The sequence below is a fragment of the Electrophorus electricus genome, chromosome 10, assembly GCF_041902795.1.
Source record: "Electrophorus electricus isolate QZ-2024a chromosome 10, ASM4190279v1, whole genome shotgun sequence".
Classification (NCBI taxonomy): Eukaryota; Metazoa; Chordata; class Actinopteri; order Gymnotiformes; family Gymnotidae; genus Electrophorus; species Electrophorus electricus.
This window is the reverse complement of record NC_137506.1, coordinates 22,596,212-22,615,776: the sequence shown is the minus strand read 5'-3', so window position 1 is coordinate 22,615,776 and position 19,565 is coordinate 22,596,212. Positions and strand designations below refer to the sequence as shown.

The 19,565-nt window shown below is 40.4% G+C and overlaps 2 protein-coding genes across 4 annotated transcripts; both read right to left on the bottom strand.

Moving 5' to 3' along the window:
- Positions 1–2,148: 2,148 nt before the first annotated feature.
- slc18b1 (solute carrier family 18 member B1) lies at positions 2,149–6,369 on the bottom strand. 2 transcript variants are annotated; one of them, XM_081722382.1, is made up of 14 exons: positions 6,081–6,369; positions 5,860–5,990; positions 5,652–5,747; positions 5,471–5,544; positions 5,051–5,198; positions 4,633–4,789; positions 4,304–4,440; positions 3,900–4,001; positions 3,688–3,779; positions 3,486–3,581; positions 3,286–3,360; positions 3,088–3,214; positions 2,957–3,006; positions 2,149–2,710 (listed from the first exon to the last, which is right to left on the bottom strand). In XM_081722382.1, exons 2-14 carry the CDS (start codon positions 5,956–5,958, stop codon positions 2,629–2,631), a joined length of 1,335 nt encoding a protein of 444 aa, XP_081578508.1. In that variant the 5' UTR covers positions 5,959–5,990; positions 6,081–6,369; the 3' UTR covers positions 2,149–2,628. The 2 variants fall into 2 exon arrangements, with proteins under 2 accessions (XP_081578508.1, XP_081578507.1); XM_081722381.1 differs by having other exon boundaries at positions 3,088–3,181; positions 5,860–6,007; positions 6,169–6,248.
- A 734-nt stretch (positions 6,370–7,103) lies between these two features.
- Positions 7,104–19,389, bottom strand: tulp4b (TUB like protein 4b). Of its 2 annotated transcripts, none has more exons than XM_081722177.1 (16): positions 19,299–19,389; positions 18,196–18,483; positions 17,610–17,879; positions 17,284–17,412; positions 16,904–17,065; positions 16,629–16,809; positions 16,352–16,459; positions 15,954–16,120; positions 15,562–15,786; positions 14,545–14,779; positions 14,239–14,383; positions 13,612–13,753; positions 13,418–13,511; positions 13,124–13,267; positions 9,361–13,031; positions 7,104–9,155 (listed from the first exon to the last, which is right to left on the bottom strand). In XM_081722177.1, the coding sequence occupies exons 2-16, from the start codon at positions 18,214–18,216 to the stop codon at positions 9,039–9,041; spliced, it is 5,811 nt and encodes a 1,936-aa protein (XP_081578303.1). In that variant the 5' UTR covers positions 18,217–18,483; positions 19,299–19,389; the 3' UTR covers positions 7,104–9,038. The 2 variants fall into 2 exon arrangements, with proteins under 2 accessions (XP_081578303.1, XP_081578305.1); XM_081722179.1 differs by having other exon boundaries at positions 14,311–14,383.
- Between the last annotated feature and the right edge of the window lie 176 nt (positions 19,390–19,565).

Below are 19,565 nucleotides of genomic sequence, written 5' to 3'. Positions count from 1 at the left end.
ATGCTAACCATGCGTAAATTGTGGAATTCCCATGGATAATACCATCCTCTGATGGGGAATTTTCCCAATGTTCTTGTCAATAATTGTGCCACTGAAACCACTTGTGTATTTGTTCAGTAATACCAATTTAGATCAAATTTGGAGCTAACTGTTTAAAATGTTTCCATGTAATCTACTACAGCAACATTGTGACCAAAATTCTTAGAATGCTTGTACCTTATTCATTTCACTTTATTTAGTTGGAGAGTGATCTGATTTACATAAACACTATATGTGGTCAAATCCAGTACTATCCAGATATCCTATTTTACAATTGATTTACTTTTATATTGGTGGTGTGATATATTGGTTGGGTAATGCTGACTGTACAGTTTTCACATGCTAATTCTCATTTTAGAGTTTGGCACTATGATCTCTCCTGAGTCCTAGCACTCAATATGCTTGTACTGTGTTACTACTGGAAACTTGCATAATTTATACCAGAGGTTTGGTCCCACCCCACAGGATGCAAAACATAATTTTATGTATTGTGAAACAAACATTCTGTAGCACCATGGCAGATTGTCCATGGATCTGTGTCAAACAGAACTGCATCTGCAGAAGCAGCACAAAATATTATTTTTCCAAAATTAGAAAAAGGTACTTTTTTATTATTAACATTTTGTTGAAAGTTTAGACACACACCTACACTGGCACTCCTCCAGGTATAAAGCTGTATATTGTTTATAACACAGAAATACTGGGTTGACCATTAAGTTCTAGATAACCAGTCGATGAAGGGGCCCCACATAAGCATACACTAATCAGGCCTATTCGGAAGAGAGTATGTCATTGTGTAGAGGGCAGCTAACTGTGCCACTGTTGTAGTCGAGTCTTTGTGAGAGGGCAGATGTTTCTTCCTCCAGTGCCTTAGTAGAAACCATGTAGCTGTTGTAAGTGCGAAAATAATCCATCTCTTTTCAAAAGAGGAAAGTCAGAGACCTCAAGTTCACTAGAGTATAGTGTTATATAACGTTTTGTTTTGGACTTCAAACATAATCAATTGAATATTATTCTACCAGTCTGGACACAACCAAAGTGTATGCAGAATGGAGGCTGTATAATAAGTTTATCTGAATGAACCTATTACCCACTTCTTTGAAAATTATATTAATGTTATTCAAACATAAATTCCAGTCTTCAGTAGATATGTCCATGGCTAGGTCCACTGTTTTTTGACCTTATGCAGGGGGTCACATAATTGTTCCTGTAAAGGTGGTATATCTTGGGAGCAATACCCTTACATTCTAATGATTTAATCAATAGTTCTTCAATTGGCAAGTGAGGGGCTTTGAAACCATTTAGGCAAGTGAGGGGCTTTGAAACCATTTAGACATGGTGCTCTGCATTTGGACAGACCTCCAGAATTGATTATGTGGTAATTTATAATTTTCTACCATTTAACTGAAGCTTAGGAAATTCTTAGTGTTATCAAATAGATCCATAACAAAAGTAATCCTAACTTCATGCCACAGTGACCAATTAACTGTCTTGTCTCCAATAAGAATTTGGTTATTACTCCACAAAGGTGCTTTGGGTGACTTGAAACAGCCCCAATGACCAACTCTATGTAGTTTATACCATACTGATTTGGTGTGGGAGATAATAGGATGGTCTTTCTATTGAAGTGACTTTGTGCCAAATAGCTCAAACCAGGGAGTTAACTCAACCCTAACTTTAGTTTCTATCTGGCGCCAACTCAGTTTATTTCTTGTTTATCTCACAATGTGTTAACCATGTTCTCATGTTTTATACTGGTAGCCCAGTAACACCAGTTATTATAATACCATCTTTTTGATGGAATATATTTTCCCCCAAAACAAAAAATGAATTTTTATCTACCTAACAAATTAAATTCTCATTTTCTGAAGTATAGTAATATTCTCTCTGACCAGATCTTTGAAGTCAAGAGTAAAAAGGTCATTTTAAAACATATAATGTGTTAGTTTATCTTTACCACAGCCCCTGTAGACATATTTGTATACTCCAGGATGTTTATAAAAAGGTGGCTTAAACACACACACAAAAGAAGAAAAGCTGCAATTTTGCATTAGTGAAAGTGATACTTATTATGGGACATGAATAAATTAATAAACACTTAAGGAACTTTCAAAGAGATCATTACTTTAATATAAAAAGATAAGTGTTTAGAACACATGTAATGTGCAGATCTGCTATAAAACTTTATACAAGTACATAATCATTACATTGTATTTATAATCAAAGTATTTATGAAAAATATAGTATATGAAAATATTTTATGTAAAATCAGTACTTACATCTTTGTATTGACCATTTATTTAAGGCAGAAACATTAGCAACATTAACAGCTCTATCTTCGAGCTGCTGACAGTTCAATAAGCTTTAAATCCAGTGAAGTCAGTTTTACAGCACTCAGTGGTCTACCCCCATTTTGGAAACTACTCCAAAGTAAAATAGGGAGATTGTTTAATGTGTGTTGTACTACTGCTCCTCAGTTGTGTAAAGAACACATTTTAAAAAGTACTACTTCTTTGATCTCTCAATTTTGATTAGGGTTTAGAATGGCTTTTTAGGGAGAAGAATCATTATGTTGCAGATGGTCAGAAGCTAACAGTGTTGAGCAGAACAGAGAAGAGGGGAACTTTCTTGTACAATCACTGTGGATTCAGTTGTGTTCATCTTCTGTAACCTAAAATCAAAAATATGAACCATATTATAGCAAACAGTGGCAATGTATCAGGATTTGTGTGCAACAGAAGTTGCAATACTAATTATTACATGAATATCTAACTTCAGTTAATTTTATGATTTAAGATTTGAAAGGAAAACACCAGGATGATTTTAGATTAGGAGTACTGTATATGGCTATAGTTCATAAGTAAAAATATATATATTTTAAAAGATTCAGCTTTAAAATGATAAACAAAACCACTACCTTCTTTTCTGGATTTTGTCATTGGCGATGTATATTATTTGTAGAAATGTCTGCAGAGAGTGAGGGGAAAGATGTTTGTCTAAAGCAATGCATTATTTCCTATGATGATTCTTCTGAGAAGTTGTGCTTACAGCAAGAAATGTGAGCCCTCCTTGAAAACCTGCGCTCCACTCAAAGTTCAGTTTCTGTGTGATGTATCCACCAGTGGTGGGCCCAAAGAACATCCTTTCACACAGCATGGAAAACATGAAAAACCAGCTGCTTATACGTAACAAAATAGTCAGGGACTCCTTGAAAAGGCTTCAAAACCAAGCCCGTTTAGTACATACCCAGCGGCCCACACAGCAGAGAATAGTCCCGATACCAAACCCAGCGTGCTTAGGCCCTCCTCAAAGTCATTTTCACTACAATATAAAAAAATAAAATAAAAATCATACATAAAATATCCTAAAACTATTCATACACCTTGTCCGGTAAATGTGTAGGTGCAAATAAACTGCATGCAAAGGGTTGGTGTCATCATCCTTACTGTGCACATATAAGCATCTCAGTGAAGGTTGGAATGCAGGTCATGCACAAAGAAAACCCGATGACCACCAACATAATCACAGTCAGCCAAAGCTGGCTAAAGAAAAGCAAAGCAAAATCAGCACTGTAAGCCCACATAATGAGTGGCCCCCTACTGGAAATGTGCCCAGTTTGCCCATTGAAGCATTTTATATTTAGCCTGCCTCTTAATATGCAAAATAGGAACAGGGCCAAGGAAACAAAAGCTAATCGATGTGGCCATTCCTCCTACTGCCATCATCCACCTCCTCATAAACTACAGGAAAATAGAGAAAAACAGTATTACCATGATTCACGTAAACATACATTCAAACGGACGGAGATCAATGTTGGGGACGGTACCACCATTAGCATAGGTAAACACTATATTGCTTACTGGATACTTATCGCTGATAATGCCAAAGATGGGTGATGCAGCACCATATGGTATTGACAACCCAATCATGAGCAAGCCCACAGATCCAGTGCTCAGGCTAAACTGCTCAGACAAATTGGAAAAGATCAGTAACAGCACATGTTTTTATGAGGGTCTAAAAGGAATAACTTCAGTGACTTATTTTACATTTTCACTGTTTGTCAAGTACCATAGAATACTTTCAAACTCATTGTACATGCTCTACATGCTGTTTACTTAGTATTATCAAATAGTTTTTGATTATATAATGAATTTTAAAAAGCCAAACAATTTCAAAATGTACTAGTAAATGTGGTACAGTATGTTAAGGTGCAGCCACAATCACTTGCACAGTTTTGAGACTTCTGTTTGAAAATCATCATTACCTTTTCCTTTGCAAACAGAGACAGTGTGGCATCCAGGAAGCCAATTCCTGAGCTGAGTGTAAATATCACAAAACAAATGATAATGATTTTGACTTGGGAACACAGCCTGAGGAAGGAGTCCTGAGAGGCAACCACATCTGAGAATAAGCAGAAACACAGACATTTATTTCTGCATATTACAAACAAAATGCATCTTTAACATACATGCTTAGTGATCTTGCACCTTTAACATACATAATTAAAAGTGGTCATACTGAGAATTGTCAGATGCTATTTCAGAGCCAGTAAGAGCATGCAACAACACATTTTTATTAAATATTTTCACCAACCAAAGCTGGGCAAAATCCACATGGTTAAGGGAACAGTCAATAGAAGAACACATCCCAAGACGATGAACAGAATTTCATATCCAAAGGCCTGATACATCCATCCCCCCAATGGGGGTCCTAGGATAAGTCCTATTCCTGTAAAGATTTCCATAAAACCCTGAAAAAGGGAATGATAAATTATTAATGAAAATATTAACATTTGGATGTTAGATATTTTAAATATTTCAGAGTTTACAATGAAGGTAAAAATGCAGAACATATTTTGATCCCACTAGAACCTTATCCAAGAATTCCCTGCCAGGGCAAAGAAGCATTCTAGCAACGTTGACCTTAATGGCGCCATTGTTTGCTCAAATCAGCATAGCAATCTACTAAATACCATGGCTGCACTGAAAAACAAGTGTTTACTGCAACTCACCATGACAGTCGCTATATTGTCGGGAAAAACCTTTGCGGATACCGCAGAAGAGGATGTTACAGCGGCAGCAAAGCCTACTGCGTTCACAGACCTCACGACAAAACAGAGCGCTATAAACACCTCTACTTCTTGAACTCTGTCTAGGAATCTGCAAGTTTATTAGAAAAAAATTAATGACAAAACCCAATGAGATAGCTTGCATCTTAGAATTGAGTCTATTGTTTACATTTATTTTACCCACCCTCGAACACATGGAATATGTTCGTTAATAATAAATACAAGAATCAGAATCTGATTTAAATTTGCCTTTTATGTGTAACATACCCTGCAAATAAAACATGCTCTGATTAAAAACTGTTAATATGCTAATCTTTCTGTAGAAAATCTGCCGACAAGCACAGAAACTAACAAAGCACTCACCCAAAGGCCACGGTACACCCGCCTGAAACGAACAACCCTGCAGTTATCATGAACTTGGCCCCAATTTGGACAATCTGAAGTTAAAATAATTTTTAAAGTATATTAATTTTTTTAATATCTTACAATTGAAGAACCAGATGTACAATTTTCTTGTAATTCTTGTAAATAGAGATCAACTTACATATTTACCCAGTATTAACGAACCAATCAAAGAGCACATGGCGTAGCATCCAAATATCAAACCAATTACAGCTTGGTCGACACCCCTTTTTGCAGCCTACACGCAGTATAAATGCGTGTCAACAATTTATGATAAACTAATAAACACCGTTTAATTAAAGATACAAAATTATTGACTCAAAATAACGTAATACAACGAAAGTTCTTACCTCTTGTGGGAAAAATGGACCTAATATTGAATAACATATCATTGAGCTGACATTTATGGATGCCATTGCAATGAGGGTTAATATCTGCTGCCGGGTCATCTTTGGAGAAATTGTCACCGGTGGGAAATAATCTATGAAATAATTAACTCTAAAGTAAAAAAACAAAACAAAAAACGGCTCACATCTACATACAAAATTGACAAAAAGATTCGATCGCAAACCTGTAACTTCGTCGACGCTTGTAGTCGCCGTATCACTTCAATGGCCTAAAAAGTACGTGTAGCAAGGTTGCAGAGCGTTAAAGTTTACCGACGCTTGGACTTCATCCACGTCAATTCAAAGGTCGGTGTTGCCAGGGTTGCTCATTACCAGCCCAACAACCGAACAGTTGCTCAAAAAAACATCGTGTATCAAAACAGTGGACGCTTTGTACTAGACGGCAGGAAATAGAGAGGACATTATTCTAATAAAAGCTATAATTATTTCCTGGTTCTACCCCATATTATACTATTAGAATATAACACGCAGTCTAAAATAATACTAACAATTATCTAGCTAAATGAGTATACAGCGTAGCCCAAGCCAACATTAGGTGTTTCGTAGTTTATGAACCACAAGCACACAACGGATGGTCATTAGTATTTCTTTGGAAAATGATTTTGGCTATTTTTCCAAAAATAAGTAATACCACTATAATTGTTTATTAAAAGTCTTCTTGCAGACATAAAAAGGAAAATCTTTGTGATACCTATATGAAAGCCATTACATTAATATATTAATAACCTGACAAAGGTCAGACTGTGATTCAGACCACCCGATCAACTACATCATACGTATTTCTTCAAAATTCAATGAGTTTACCGAAAGCAGACAGCTGGGTGGAAATCCGCCCAATCTGGCAGCATTGTAAAGGCGCATATGTCATCGGCTACGGTGTAGCATCTTTCGGTGTACATCTTTCGACCTTTCCCACATAATGACATCATTGCGTTCGCCGAGTAATTGCTATGTAAAAAGTTAGTCTTGAGGAAAGCAAAAGGCTGACATCGTTGTGCAGTTTAGTGGTGCGTATAACGGCATGTCAGTTATAGCTGTAAATGCTTTAATAAGGGTAATAAATATATACATAATCCATAAACATGTGTCTTCAAACTAGTTTAATTTTATTCTGGTGACTCGTTCTGTTGGCTCATTAAGCTACTGCACACACATTCTAATGTTTAAGAAACAACCTTGAGTTAATATAACAAGCCTCATCATAGTTTATTGTACATAACAATACTAAAGCAACAGCACAGTTAAAGCCTTACATTCCACACAATTCAAACTGGGCCTGCATACTCCAGTATAATAGAATTAGAAACTGCTGCATTTGCAAATCATCAAAGCATATACAACACCAAGAACAGAATGCTCACATCAACCATCTTCTGTTGACACAGGGACTCTCAGCAAATGTTTAGCTACAAGGAATATGAAAAATTAACTAAATAGGATCAATAAAATGACATTAGGAATCAGCTGCAAAAATTGCATACTTAAAATAATAAATATGTTTAGTCTTTTTCCTGACATACAGAATCAATATACCAAGGGCCACCTTCCCAGCCACTGAAAAACCTGGAACCAGACTATATAGGACTTGCAGTGAAGAATCACTTTGCCAGTATAATGTTCTTCGACACTGTTCCTTATTTCTGCCAAGAAAAGTGTCCCATCTCCAGCAATCAGTGTGGCAGCCAATTTTATTATGATTTGCTCCCAGGGAGCATTACCGCATTAAAACTACCCATGTCTCCTTTATAAGGTATTTCAAGACTAATCTTAATGTGAGAGGTTTCTTGTCAAAAATAACACTATACATTTTGTATTAGTGTCATTGTGAACATACTTTTCAAACCCTGTATAAACTTAAGTTTAGGTTTTATAGTATATGGTGACATTTATCGATATATAGGTATTATGATCAAATCAACATTTTAAGGTTATTCCTGTGATATTAACACCCCAGCTTCATGATATTCATAAATCTATTTAAGATTTATACAGGGACAGAAAACTGTTGCTATAACAAAGTGTGCTAATAATGCAGTAAAATGGAACAAGAGACATATTAAAAACAAATTAGGACACCTATTAACTATCAAGGCAGTGGATTCATTCATTGTAATGGCCCAAAAACTAAATGTAAGAAATGCCTGGTGTATGATTATTAAGCCTCAACTAAGTGAAATACTACAGATAGAACCGTTTAAATAAGTTATTTTCACCCATGGCACTTCCTGTTTGTAGGCAATGGCAAGTAATCTGTCAATTTCACAATACGGTTGGAAAATAACCTGCAGCACGGCAGCAAAAATCCTCAGTATTCTATAGGGAATCCATTCAGCACAGGGTAACAAAATTAAGGGAATCGCAAAAGCACAGGGGAGCAGAAGTAACGGAATCCAATCAGAACAGTGTAACAGAAGTAAGGGAATCTTATCAGTACAGGGTAACAGAAGTAAGGGAATCCCATCAGCACAGTGTAACAGAAGAAAGGGAATCTTATCAGAACAGGGTATCCCATCATCACATGATAAACAGAAGTAAGGGAATCCCATGAACACAGGGTAACAGAAGTAAGAGAATCCAATCAGAACAGTGTAACAGAAGTAAGGGATTCCTATTAGCACAGGGTAACAGAAGTAAGGGAATCCTATCAGCACAGGGTAACAGAAATAAGGGAATCCCACCATAACAGGGAAAGAGAATTGTTATTTGTCTTGCATGCACATCATTATTTAGCCTTTCAAATATCAATGTTATGAAACATACACATACAAAAGAAAAATCATAACTAGGAACTGATCTGTACTAGCTGTATTTTCATCATTCACTTACCATTTATTTTCTTTGCAGTGGCCCTGCATTCTTTATAGTTGACTTTTTTCACCTATGTAAGTTGACAACAAGTGCTTAATATGGTCCTTTCAACCATGTCTTTACCTTTTAATGCCTCTAAAAAAAAACTATGTATTTGACTAAGCAAATTCTCCTGACTATAACCTGTCTGACCCAGCACAACACAAGCAGTACCATATTACGGCAACGCAGAGCATTGCACATCCTTTTTCCACAATGTACAATCAACAAACATTAACTGTGTTGTCTCTGAACAAGATGACTGGAGCAGTTCTTTATTTAAGCCTTTGAGTCACATTGGCCAAGGCGACAGCAAATGCTTGTACAGCTGAGAATGGATACTGAAAATCCAGGATGTAAGCATTACCGTCAATTCTGCCAAACTGCATTACCTGCAATGGGAGATCAAAATTAAGTCATAACAATACATGCTCTTGTTACCAAGCCTGTTGTTTAAAATTAGTCCAAGCTTATATACAGGTCTTCTAAGAGTCAAAATTAAGAGTAACATTTTTGAAAGTTGAGATAATTAATAATTGATAATAACTAAACAAATAATTGTATCAATTAAGAAGATTATGCTAAGCAAAGCCTTACTTGTCGCCCATCCAGCTCAATCTGAAAGTTTTTGGCTGACTCCTGCGTCACTCTCCCTCCAAAATCAAGCTGGTAGACTTGGGTGGCTTCATTCCACAATGGCTGTTTGTTGGCCATGACGTATACAAATCCCTGGCTTCCCAGGCCTCGGTCCTCTCTCTCGTTTGCCTTGCGGCACTTAATCTCCTCCAGTTCGTTTGCTGTGCGCAGGCTACGTTTGCTTTTCCAGCCTTTCTTACTGCTCTGGCTTTGATTCATTAGCTCATCACCACTAATGAAAAGTTCAGGCTCACTTTCCGAGCTATCCTGGAACTCGTTTGTGGTCCTACTCAATTTTTTGGTCTTGTTCAGCTGTTCCTTCTGACCCTTAGGTTTCTTCTTCTCTCTGCCACCAAGTCGTGGGCTGGAGATGAGTGAGTTGAAGTCAGACAGTGCGCGGCCATCCTTTTTTGATTTACTCTCCAAATTGGTGGACATGTTTGCTTCTTCTGCCCTGCTGTCAAGTCTCTTGCGACTTTTTTTGCTGAACCTATCTGACCCCTGTGGAACAGGACTCTCGTTAAGTGATGACTGTTCCTGAAAACTCTCACCAGAGTCAGCTAAGACCTCTGAGGTGCTTTGATGGCTCATCAGTTCAGCTGGAGGGGGTGGAGGGGGGAGAGGAGGTGGAGGAGGTGGGGGTGGAGGGGGAGGAGGTGCTGGAGGTGGGGAGAGAACTGGCTTCTCAAGGCCTGGATGCATCTTACTTGGTAAAGTTGCTGAGTTGTCCTGCATGGGAGCGCATGCACTGTAAGTGGCCCAAGGATGTAAAGCCATTGGGTGAAGCTGAAGGTTGGTGCATGAGCTAGCCCCAGGGTACATAGGTGGTAGCGGGCAACAAGATAGACTGGCCAGATTATTCGCATAACCAGGGGGCAACACAAGAGTTGGGTCCTGCTGGCTAAATGGGACCGATGTTACCATGTCAGTGGGCCCACATGATGGTGGAGGATTTTGCAATGACTGAAGCTGAGGTCCATTGTGTCCCACACTGGGAGGGAATGGTGAAAGTGAAATCTGATAAGCTGATGGCAGGTTCATAGTACTGGGACTGGAGGGAGGCTTTGTTGAGAGGACAAAAGGCAGTCTGGTTATGTCTAAGTACTGTGCTTGACTAGATAAAAGTGGGGGTGCTTTGTGGGGTCCAGGTGGGCTAGTCAATAGGTTTTGATCTTGGGACATCCACATTTGGTCTGAAGTAGGAGAGTCCCATTGGTAAGGAGGAGGCCGCTTCACCGTTAAGCTGACATCCCCAAGTGTTAATTGGCGTACTGATTTTTCCAAATGGCATTGTTGATTAAGGGTCTCATCTTCAGTAAAGGCAGAGTTTATATACACGGTCCTGTCTCGACTGTTCTCAACTGGACTCAACAGGTTGTAAGAAGACTGTGAAGCCAGAGGTGAGTTGCTTTTGGAGTGCACAATAATGGTACTGTGTTGGGCCCCTTTGCCAGGGGGAAAATCCTGCCGCACCACCGTACCACCTGCAATACCGCTGCTGTTGGTCCCACCACCACTAACGCTCACACTAGTGCTACTGCTGTTACTGCTGCACTGAGTGCAGGTGTACAAAGCTGTAGGGATCCTGGGCTGATAAGAGAGCGCAAGGGCACTGTTGACTTTAGACTTGGTTGGCAAAGTCCTTGCTGTGTCCACCATCTGAGAAATCTTCAGAGATGTATCTCTACGATCACGTCTCAGAGTTGCATGGATAAGGCTCCCATCGATCCTTTGTGTTGGACTCCTGATTACATTTATCTGGTTAGCAGGGTCTGGGTATGGTGGAGGATCTCCACTTGGTATAGAGTACCGAGGCACAGAAAGGCGGCTGAGGGTTGCTGAGCTGTAAGGAAGCTGGACCTTCTTGTTTTCTGATGAGGTGACTTTGAGTGTAGCTGAGCTACCCATTCCTTGCATGCTGTAGGCATTCTGGTTCCGTATAAGACGTCTACGTGGGCGACACACCTCCTCCACATTTCCACTGCTGTCAAAAGTTGTGATCCTTTCGTAGCCCAAAGGAGTCGGATACTGGATGCCAACTGGATGAAGAGAGAACTCATCCTTAGTCAGGCATGAGTCTGCTGACAGAGTGTTAGCATTCTCACTGCCGCCAATCAAGCCTGGAGGGGCCGCAGGAGATGCAGCAGCTGCTGTTGCTGTGGACACCACCGTGCCTGGGTATGGGGGTGGAGGGTTCATTTTACGTATCTGAATCTCAAGGGAGGCGTCACTTTCGATGAATGACTGTGGTCTAGAAGGAGCTTTCAGAGTATGTGTTTGCTCCCCTCTGTCTGGTGGCTGGTCTGAGTGAGGAATCTGAGGCATCATCTGGAGCTGATGCACAGAAATGGGAGTGTATGCAGATGGCGGAGGTGGTGGTAGGGAGATTTGCAACTTTAGCTGTTGTTGCATTTGTTGATGTTGCCTTTGCATCTGCTGATGTTGCTGCTGTATTTGTTGGTGCTGTTGCTGGAGCTGTTGCTGCTGCTGCCTCATCTCCTGAATCTGCTGTCGAAGTTGCTGCTGCTGTTGCTGCATCTGTTCATGCTGTAGCTGCATCTGATGGTGCTGCTGTTGCATCTGTTGTTGCTGCACCTGCTGCTGGTGCTGTTGCACCTGCTGCTGCAACTGCTGCTGCATTTGTTGATGCTGCTGCTGCAGTTGTTGCTGTTGCATTTGCTGATGGTGCTGCTGTAGGTGTTGTTGCTGCAGCTGATGGTGCTGCTGTTGCAGATGCTGTTGCTGTTGCAGCTGCTGTTGGTGTTGCTGTTGCAGCTGCTGTTGGTGTTGCTGTTGCAGCTGCTGTTGGTGTTGCTGTTGCAGCTGCTGTTGGTGTTGCTGTTGCAGCTGCTGTTGGTGTTGTTGCAATTGCTGTTGCTGCTGCAGCTGTTGTTGGTGTTGCTGCTGCAGCTGCTGTTGGTGTTGCTGCTGCAGCTGCTGTTGGTGTTGCTGCTGCAGCTGCTGTTGGTGCTGCTGTTGCAGCTGCTGTTGGTGCTGCTGTTGCAACTGCTGTTGGTGTTGTTGTTGCAGTTGTTGTTGGTGTTGCTGTTGCAGCTGCTGTTGCTGCTGCTGTTGTATGTGCTGTTGGATCTGTTGATGATGCTGTGTTTGCATTTGCTGTTGGTGCTGCATGTGCTGTTGATGCTGCTGCTGCACTTGTTGGTGCTGTTGCAACTTCAGATGCTGCTGTTGTGTTTGGTTCTGCTGTTGATGTTTTGATGGTGGGTGATGGTCCTCCGACTGCTGTTGCTGTTGCTGTTGCCGTTGCTGATGGGGTTGTGGTGGAAGATGATGTGGAGGTGGTGGAAGTGTGCCGCTTAAAAGGTTCCCCATTTCTAGGCCATTGAAGATGACCTGTCCAGGACTGGAGTATCTCGTTGGTACAGTGTATTGTGCGGTCACGTTGTCTGGGTTATGATCAGAGACCGTTACGTTGGCTGCTGCCACCGCTGCTGCAGTGGCTGTGGGATTGGTCAAGACGTCAAGCTGTATATTCTGATTGGCCAAGAGAGACTGGACAAGTCCTATGCTCTGTGTGGGCGACATGGCTTGAGCAGGGCTATGTATGGGAGCAATGGGAATATTAACCGTGCAGGGAGGGTTATCTCCTGACACCCCTGAAGGACCCATCACTGAAACAAAAAATTACGGTGTCACAGAATTAATATTTCATACTTACAGTCTTAATACATTATATTTGAAAATATGTTCAATAAATGTTTACCTGGTAAATCATCTTCATCTTCACTGAACACATTGGGATTGAAGACTGGCAGACTCATGAAATCCAGTGAAATTTTCCGGACCTCTGGTAGATAGATTGTCATCTGACGTGGTTGCAAGTGCAGCAAACTGGTTTTATAAATAACTGTAAAATAATTAAGGTGAAGTAAAATAATAAAGGTGAAGAGATGATTAATGCATTAATGATATCAATGATAAACTGTACAGTGAACACAGTGTAGCATAACAGAGTATAAACGTAATAGTGAGAGGATTTGATATCAAATTTTCTTACCTGCTCCCAAATTTGCAGGCAAAAAGGAAGCAAGTCCCACAATCTTAAACTTAGTCCCCCAAATATTAGACGTGACTTGAGCCAGATAACTATGCTGCAAGGCAAACACAGATAGATATGTATGTTTAATTATTTATAAAAACAATTTGCCAAAAAAGGACAGAATTCAGCTTCTGAAAAATTCTTTCTCCTACCTCACTTATTCCATCTAGAGGAAACTCCCTGCGGGTCAGACTTGGAGATCGTATGGTAGGTTTCTTTGGTAATCTTGGAGACCTGGACATTTCTTGAGATGTTTGGGCTAGTTTTGGAGACTTTCGTGATTCCACGTTGATTCTGGTAAAAAAGAAAAAGAAAAGAAAATCCCAGAAAGGAGCACACACATTTGGAAATGTGTGTGTTCATACATATATATCTCTTGAAGCACTTGGATTGCACAGCTGAAGAAGGACTTCTCTCCAAAATGTGTACTTCACCGCAGTTTCTACTACCTGTATATCTATATAATTTATATCTTATTTAAAAGATTTTTGCCTGTGTTTACCAGCAGTTCAGTATATTCAAATAGATATGTTAACAATAAAAAGAAGGGAATGCAAAATGTTTATAAGATCTGCTAGTGGGATGGTGAGATTTTATTTTACATAATTTTGGATGTATATTAGCCCAGAAATCACACAATATTCACAAAAAAGACAACTGTGTTATCAAATGATTAAAACTGAGATTTTCAGGTTACAGTGACAAAACTGAAATCATGCTTCACTGTATCATTCTTCTGTCATAATGAATGGACAGATTACTCTATTGCCCTGCTGTACCTGGGAAGTTTAGGGGACCTGTTGCTTCTGGAAAGCTTAGGTGACTTTCTCCCAACCCACTCATCACTTAACTCAATGTCACTGGAGTCAGAGCAGTTGCAGCTGTCAGTCATGTAGGACATCATACCGTTCACACAGACCTCATCTGAAATTCAGTGACAAAGTTCACATTAGAATGAGCTAGGCAAAGTAGGACGTTATAGGTTAGCAGGAAGACTGAACAGGGCACAGCTAGGCAATGTCAGGAGTTATGTAATGTAAGGAGGATGTAAAAGATGCAAATAAAGAGAGACAAGCGACACAAACCTGCTTTAGTGTCCATTTTGGGGTCCATTATTACAAACTCAGGACGCAACTTGCTGATGCGACGTCCTTTTAGGATGGGCACCAGCCCGCCCAGGTGCTCCAGGTAGAGGGTGTAGCATGGCCCTCCTGCCTCGGGATTCTCCTCTGCGCGCTTCATTGTGCAGTGCAATCGCTCGTTCCCTGCTGTGGGGTAGCTGACAAAGTCACGAAGGTTGTTTGGATCGGGAATTGGAGGCTGTAGATGAAAGAGACATGAGTGTTAATTTTTTTTTTTTACCTGCTGTTGCTTTAACCTCTTAAAATATGATATTTTGGGATAAACTCTGAGTGATAACTTTATTAAGTACACCTACTCTATAGCTCTACCAATAGGTTACAATGAATTTTACAGTCAGTTGTAAGTGGTAATGCACCATTGCTCATACTTCTGTTGTACTCTGAAGTCAGTTGACTTACTGTAAGAGAGTCCTGTACGATACATAAGCTGTGTCATTAAATGCAGGCTTTTAATACATTCATAGTGTGAATGCACTTGTAAATACCGTTTATACAAACATACAGACATTGTCTGCCCCTTGGTTTAAATGGATAATTTATGAAAAAGGTCACTGTAAACATGACACAATTGTGCAGAAGTTACTATCAGTCAGTGAAACTTTGAAGTTACTATCAGTCAGTAAACCTCTGAGTACATAGAACTGGCTGAAAAAGATTGATAGCCATTAGATACAGCTGTAGACCACATGTAATCTAATAAAGTGGTAATTTAGTGTAATATACATTGCCTATAACTCTCATGATCGGCGATTAGAGAAAATATGCACAACTGAATACTTTAATAAGCGTCAACAAATACATGAAAGTGAGACTTGGGCTACCACCCAGAGTACTCTCCTTGCTTCCTTCTGTTTCTTATTATGACATCAGTGTTAGCATCCAATAAGAAAGCATGTTGCAAATGCAAACTATTTGCAACAACTATTTAGTCAAAAAGAAACTGCATTCCATGTCAGCTACCTTGATAGTTGGGATGAATGCACTGGTAACATAGGAACAGAGGAGGGAGGGCATGTTCAATTTGCCCACGTCTTTCTCCTCTCGCAGGGCACTGGCTATGCCCTGCTGGCACAGGAGCTGCAGGCTGGCCACCCTGTGCTCAACCCGCACCACATACAGTGCTGGCCCACACGCCAGAAACAGCCGTGAGTCCCTGTGGCCCCAGCAGATAGTGGTGATGGGCCTCTGAAATTAGAACAGACCCGACAGCAATTTTAACATATATTTTATTCATGATATATTTTACATGTGCTTTTCTATGCACTAATTAAATGTTTTTGACTTTGGCAAAAATCTGACAATCATAATTGAAGCTGATGGTATGTCAATGAAGAATGACTTTGTGATCTCACCTGTGCGGGTGTTTCCAAAGTGTATATGTGTTCTCCTTGAACATTATAGAATTTCACAAGGGCGTTTCTCATTATGGAGGCACAGGCTGAGTCAGAAGGAAGCCCGTGCCTCTCCATTCCTGCCACAGCTAACAAGTCCCCCTGAGAGCACCACTGCACCTCCACATCTGGATGAGAACAGATCGAGCAGGTTAAGTGGGATTTAGCAATCTGTTGTAAATTCTCATCAACATCTAGCCTGTCAACTACATTCCAGCTAGAGGAGAATGTTGTTTACTCATAATACTCAAAATTATAAAGAATATAAAACAAGATGGTAGGAAATCTACTAGTGCATGATATTGCCAGAAATCATATAGGTGTTTCACACACCTACAGAAAGGTTACTGCTATTTTACCTTTTAGTCCTGAGTGGATAATATGGGGTGAAAGGTCATCATAGTTGGTCATGAGGCTGATGTCTCCAGATATGAAGCTCACAGTAAGTAGGGGCTTCACATTACGCACTTCAACGCAAAGACAGTTTTACAGTGAACTGAAGTGGCACATCAAATAAAACAAACAGGTGACCAGGGTCAACTCTTTTCTAATTTGTGTGTGTGTTTAAGAATACCAGCAAAACAATCCTGATTGAAAACAATGGATTTATGGTACATAGTGACGGCAGGCTCACACCTTGACTTGGCATGTTGTCATCCGAGTCTGTGTCACTCTCCGTACTGTCCTCCACTAGGAAATCCGGGCAATTCCAGGACATGCCAACGATGCCATCTGACTCGTGCAGCAGGACGTGTGCGAGCATACGCCCATGGCAGTCCATGACGATCACCTGACCATCTGCTGTACCGAACAACACCTATGTCCCATGCACATACACATGGAAAGGATACTTATCATGTTCTGGCACAAACTTGACTCAAACACATCACATGCTAGCAGCGATAGCTTACCTGTTGATCATCAGGGGTCCAGATCCCACAGGTGATTTGGCTCTCCAGGTTGATCTCAGACGACCAGTGTCTCTGACCACTGACGGAGCCAACCAACACAAAGCCATCCCTGTAAGCAATCAGAGCCTGGGTGCCATCATGGGACCAGGTGAAGTCACTTACCTAAAAGATGACAAATTAGACATTAACATATTACAATCCATTGACAGAATGTCCAAAAATGGCATTATTTCCATATTTTGCCTCATGATATGCAATAGCATTTATATGACCTTGTAACAAGCAATAACATTTATAGATTATTTAAGTGTCATTGCCATGTAAGCATGGTTATTTTTAAACTCTGGATGGGAAGAACAGCTACAGATGTGGGACAGTACCTGAGCCCCCCGATCATTAACCAGTTCCACAGACCATCGGCCTTCATATTGTATCCACACAAATATGCCCCCTTCCATGTCACACGTTGCAAGCTTCTGAAAGGGCTCATTCCATCGGACTAGCACAACCTGTGCAGACACGTACAGCTCTCCAGTTACTGTTTCAGTGGAACTCATGACTCAATTTAGACATTTTTTTAAATGTGCTCTTTGTGCACAGAGGGTAGTTACTGTACTGACGTTGTCCAATAGTTCAACACCACATGGCCTTTTAAAATATAAGCTGCAGCTTTATGAAAGGCAAGACTTCAATGTGAAATACAGACCTCACTGTTGTGGCCTCTTAGATTGAAGTTAATCCTCTGTGGGGTATTCCTGTCCCTCCTGCAGTGACTGGAGGTGAACGTCACACCGACGACACCCCTGGCGTTCCCAGTGGCCAGCCAGCCTTCCTCATAATAGCGTCTCCTACACACAGCCTTCTCCTTCTCGCTCTTAGGAACTCTGCCCTTCCAGGAGAGGCAGAGGATGTTGGAGTCACTGCAGAGGACAGGCCCATGTTCCACAGCAGCCAACATCCCTACTGAGTGACCAGCCTACCCAACACAAGAGAGTTCAGTTACCTGTTGTAGAGTGTTAACACCAACACACCCTTTGAGGAGTTGTGAAATACTGGTGTGATTATTAAAATGTTGGAAAACTGAATATTTTAGCGCAAACAAAGTTTCAGAGCAACATTTAATCTAAGACTTCATTAAACCTCTGTATTAGCACTGTAGAATTCCAGTGTTGCTGGGGGCAGGGGTCTCAGAACTCTGTGTTCATGTGTGCACGCATGTCCTCATAAACTCATACGACGCCAGAAAACACAAATGGCTATTTTAGTAAATTGGAACCAGAGTGCAAACCCACCTCTTCATAGTCCCTGGACATTATTAGTCCGAATAACGTCTTTGAATGTGTCTTCCATTTTGTTTCCGATTAAAGAAATGTGTAGAAGAACCTGAGGAGTCTACACTTACTAGCAGATATGTGTTACTAAATAATATTACAGGCCATTATAGGCGTTTGTGTCATAAAAATAAAATTTATTTTATTTATTTTAAAATGCCAAATACTATCTCTTGGAACAAAAGCATAGTCCTTTAAGTTTTCTTCGTATGCAAGCAGAGGTCAGTATTCAACAGCCCAGGTTTTCTGCTGGAAAACAACAAAATAACAACAATGAGTGAATCGAGGTTAGAACAAAAGCTTCTATGGCTCGCTCGTGCTCGCGCTCTGTTCCGCGAGAAATACGGTGTGCCCAAACACACGAAGCTGAACCCTGTCGGTATCCTCGCTCGGCTGACGTTGGCCTGCTCTTACGTCACGGGACGTCAACCCCTGTAAAATCACTGCCCTTCTGTATGACAAAACGGTCAATTTAGGTATTTAATCGCTCTTTTAAAGCGGATCACAGACGATGATAATGCAAACTAACTGTGTGAGCGTATACGACCAGAGCAAATGAAGGATGAGACTACTTCGCAGCCGTCATGGCAACAAGGATGCGATGATCACTGAATTTTAATGATATCTCAATGTGCCCCTTCATTTTTATTATTTTTTACTGACATATTCTTTTTTTTTTTTTTTTTTTTTACATCCTACTACATCCATTGGTATGCTGTCCGTATTAGTGTATTTATAATAAATAATATCAAAGCTATGAAAATGTACACCATCAATACAGGATTAATTGTAACGACTCAAAACGGTGTGACCAAACAGGCTTATGCTTATTCACTGAGCCAGATAACGGCAATTAAGTAGGACTGCGTTTAAGATAAATTCATGTACCGTCGCTAGCTATACTCGTTTGGAGGCGTTTCATACAAACCACATTTTTAAAAAAAAATCTGCTTTTTGTCCTACCTATCACCTCATAAGTAATATACACTGTATTGATATAACCTTTTTATATAGGTTTATGGCCTAATAATATAATTTGTGACAGATTTTAAAGGCAAACTCACCTTTGCCAACTCGCTCTCAATGCGCCTATATGGTTGCCAAGTCCACATCATGGATTAAGCCTCTGATGAAAATAAATTATGGTCTCTTTTGCGCAAAACAACCACTGAATGCAGGATTTTAGTGCTTGTAAAGGCAACCTATTCTCTGACGAAGTATTAGATCACGTGATGGGCAACCCCATCCAGAGGGTACATTTACGGATTATCACTGCAGTGCACAGTGAGACTGTAGTGGTAGGAACAGACATTTTCCCGTTTTCTTACCTT

What these genes read in the sequence shown, in the direction of transcription:
- slc18b1 (XM_081722381.1), bottom strand. An exon ending in CGTTAATACTGGGTAAATAT is followed by an intron (nt 5,545 to 5,651) that starts GTAAGTTGATCT and finishes TTTTAACTTCAG; the next exon opens with ATTGTCCAAATTGGGGCCAA. An exon ending in GTGGATTTTGCCCAGCTTTG is followed by an intron (nt 4,441 to 4,632) that starts GTTGGTGAAAAT and finishes GCTTATTCTCAG; the next exon opens with ATGTGGTTGCCTCTCAGGAC.
- tulp4b (XM_081722177.1), bottom strand. Translation starts at nt 18,216, where the DNA reads ATGTCCAGGGACTATGAAGAG. An exon ending in TTAATGATCGGGGGGCTCAG is followed by an intron (nt 17,066 to 17,283) that starts GTACTGTCCCAC and finishes GTCATCTTTTAG; the next exon opens with GTAAGTGACTTCACCTGGTC. An exon ending in TTGAGCTGGATGGGCGACAA is followed by an intron (nt 9,156 to 9,360) that starts GTAAGGCTTTGC and finishes CTCCCATTGCAG; the next exon opens with GTAATGCAGTTTGGCAGAAT.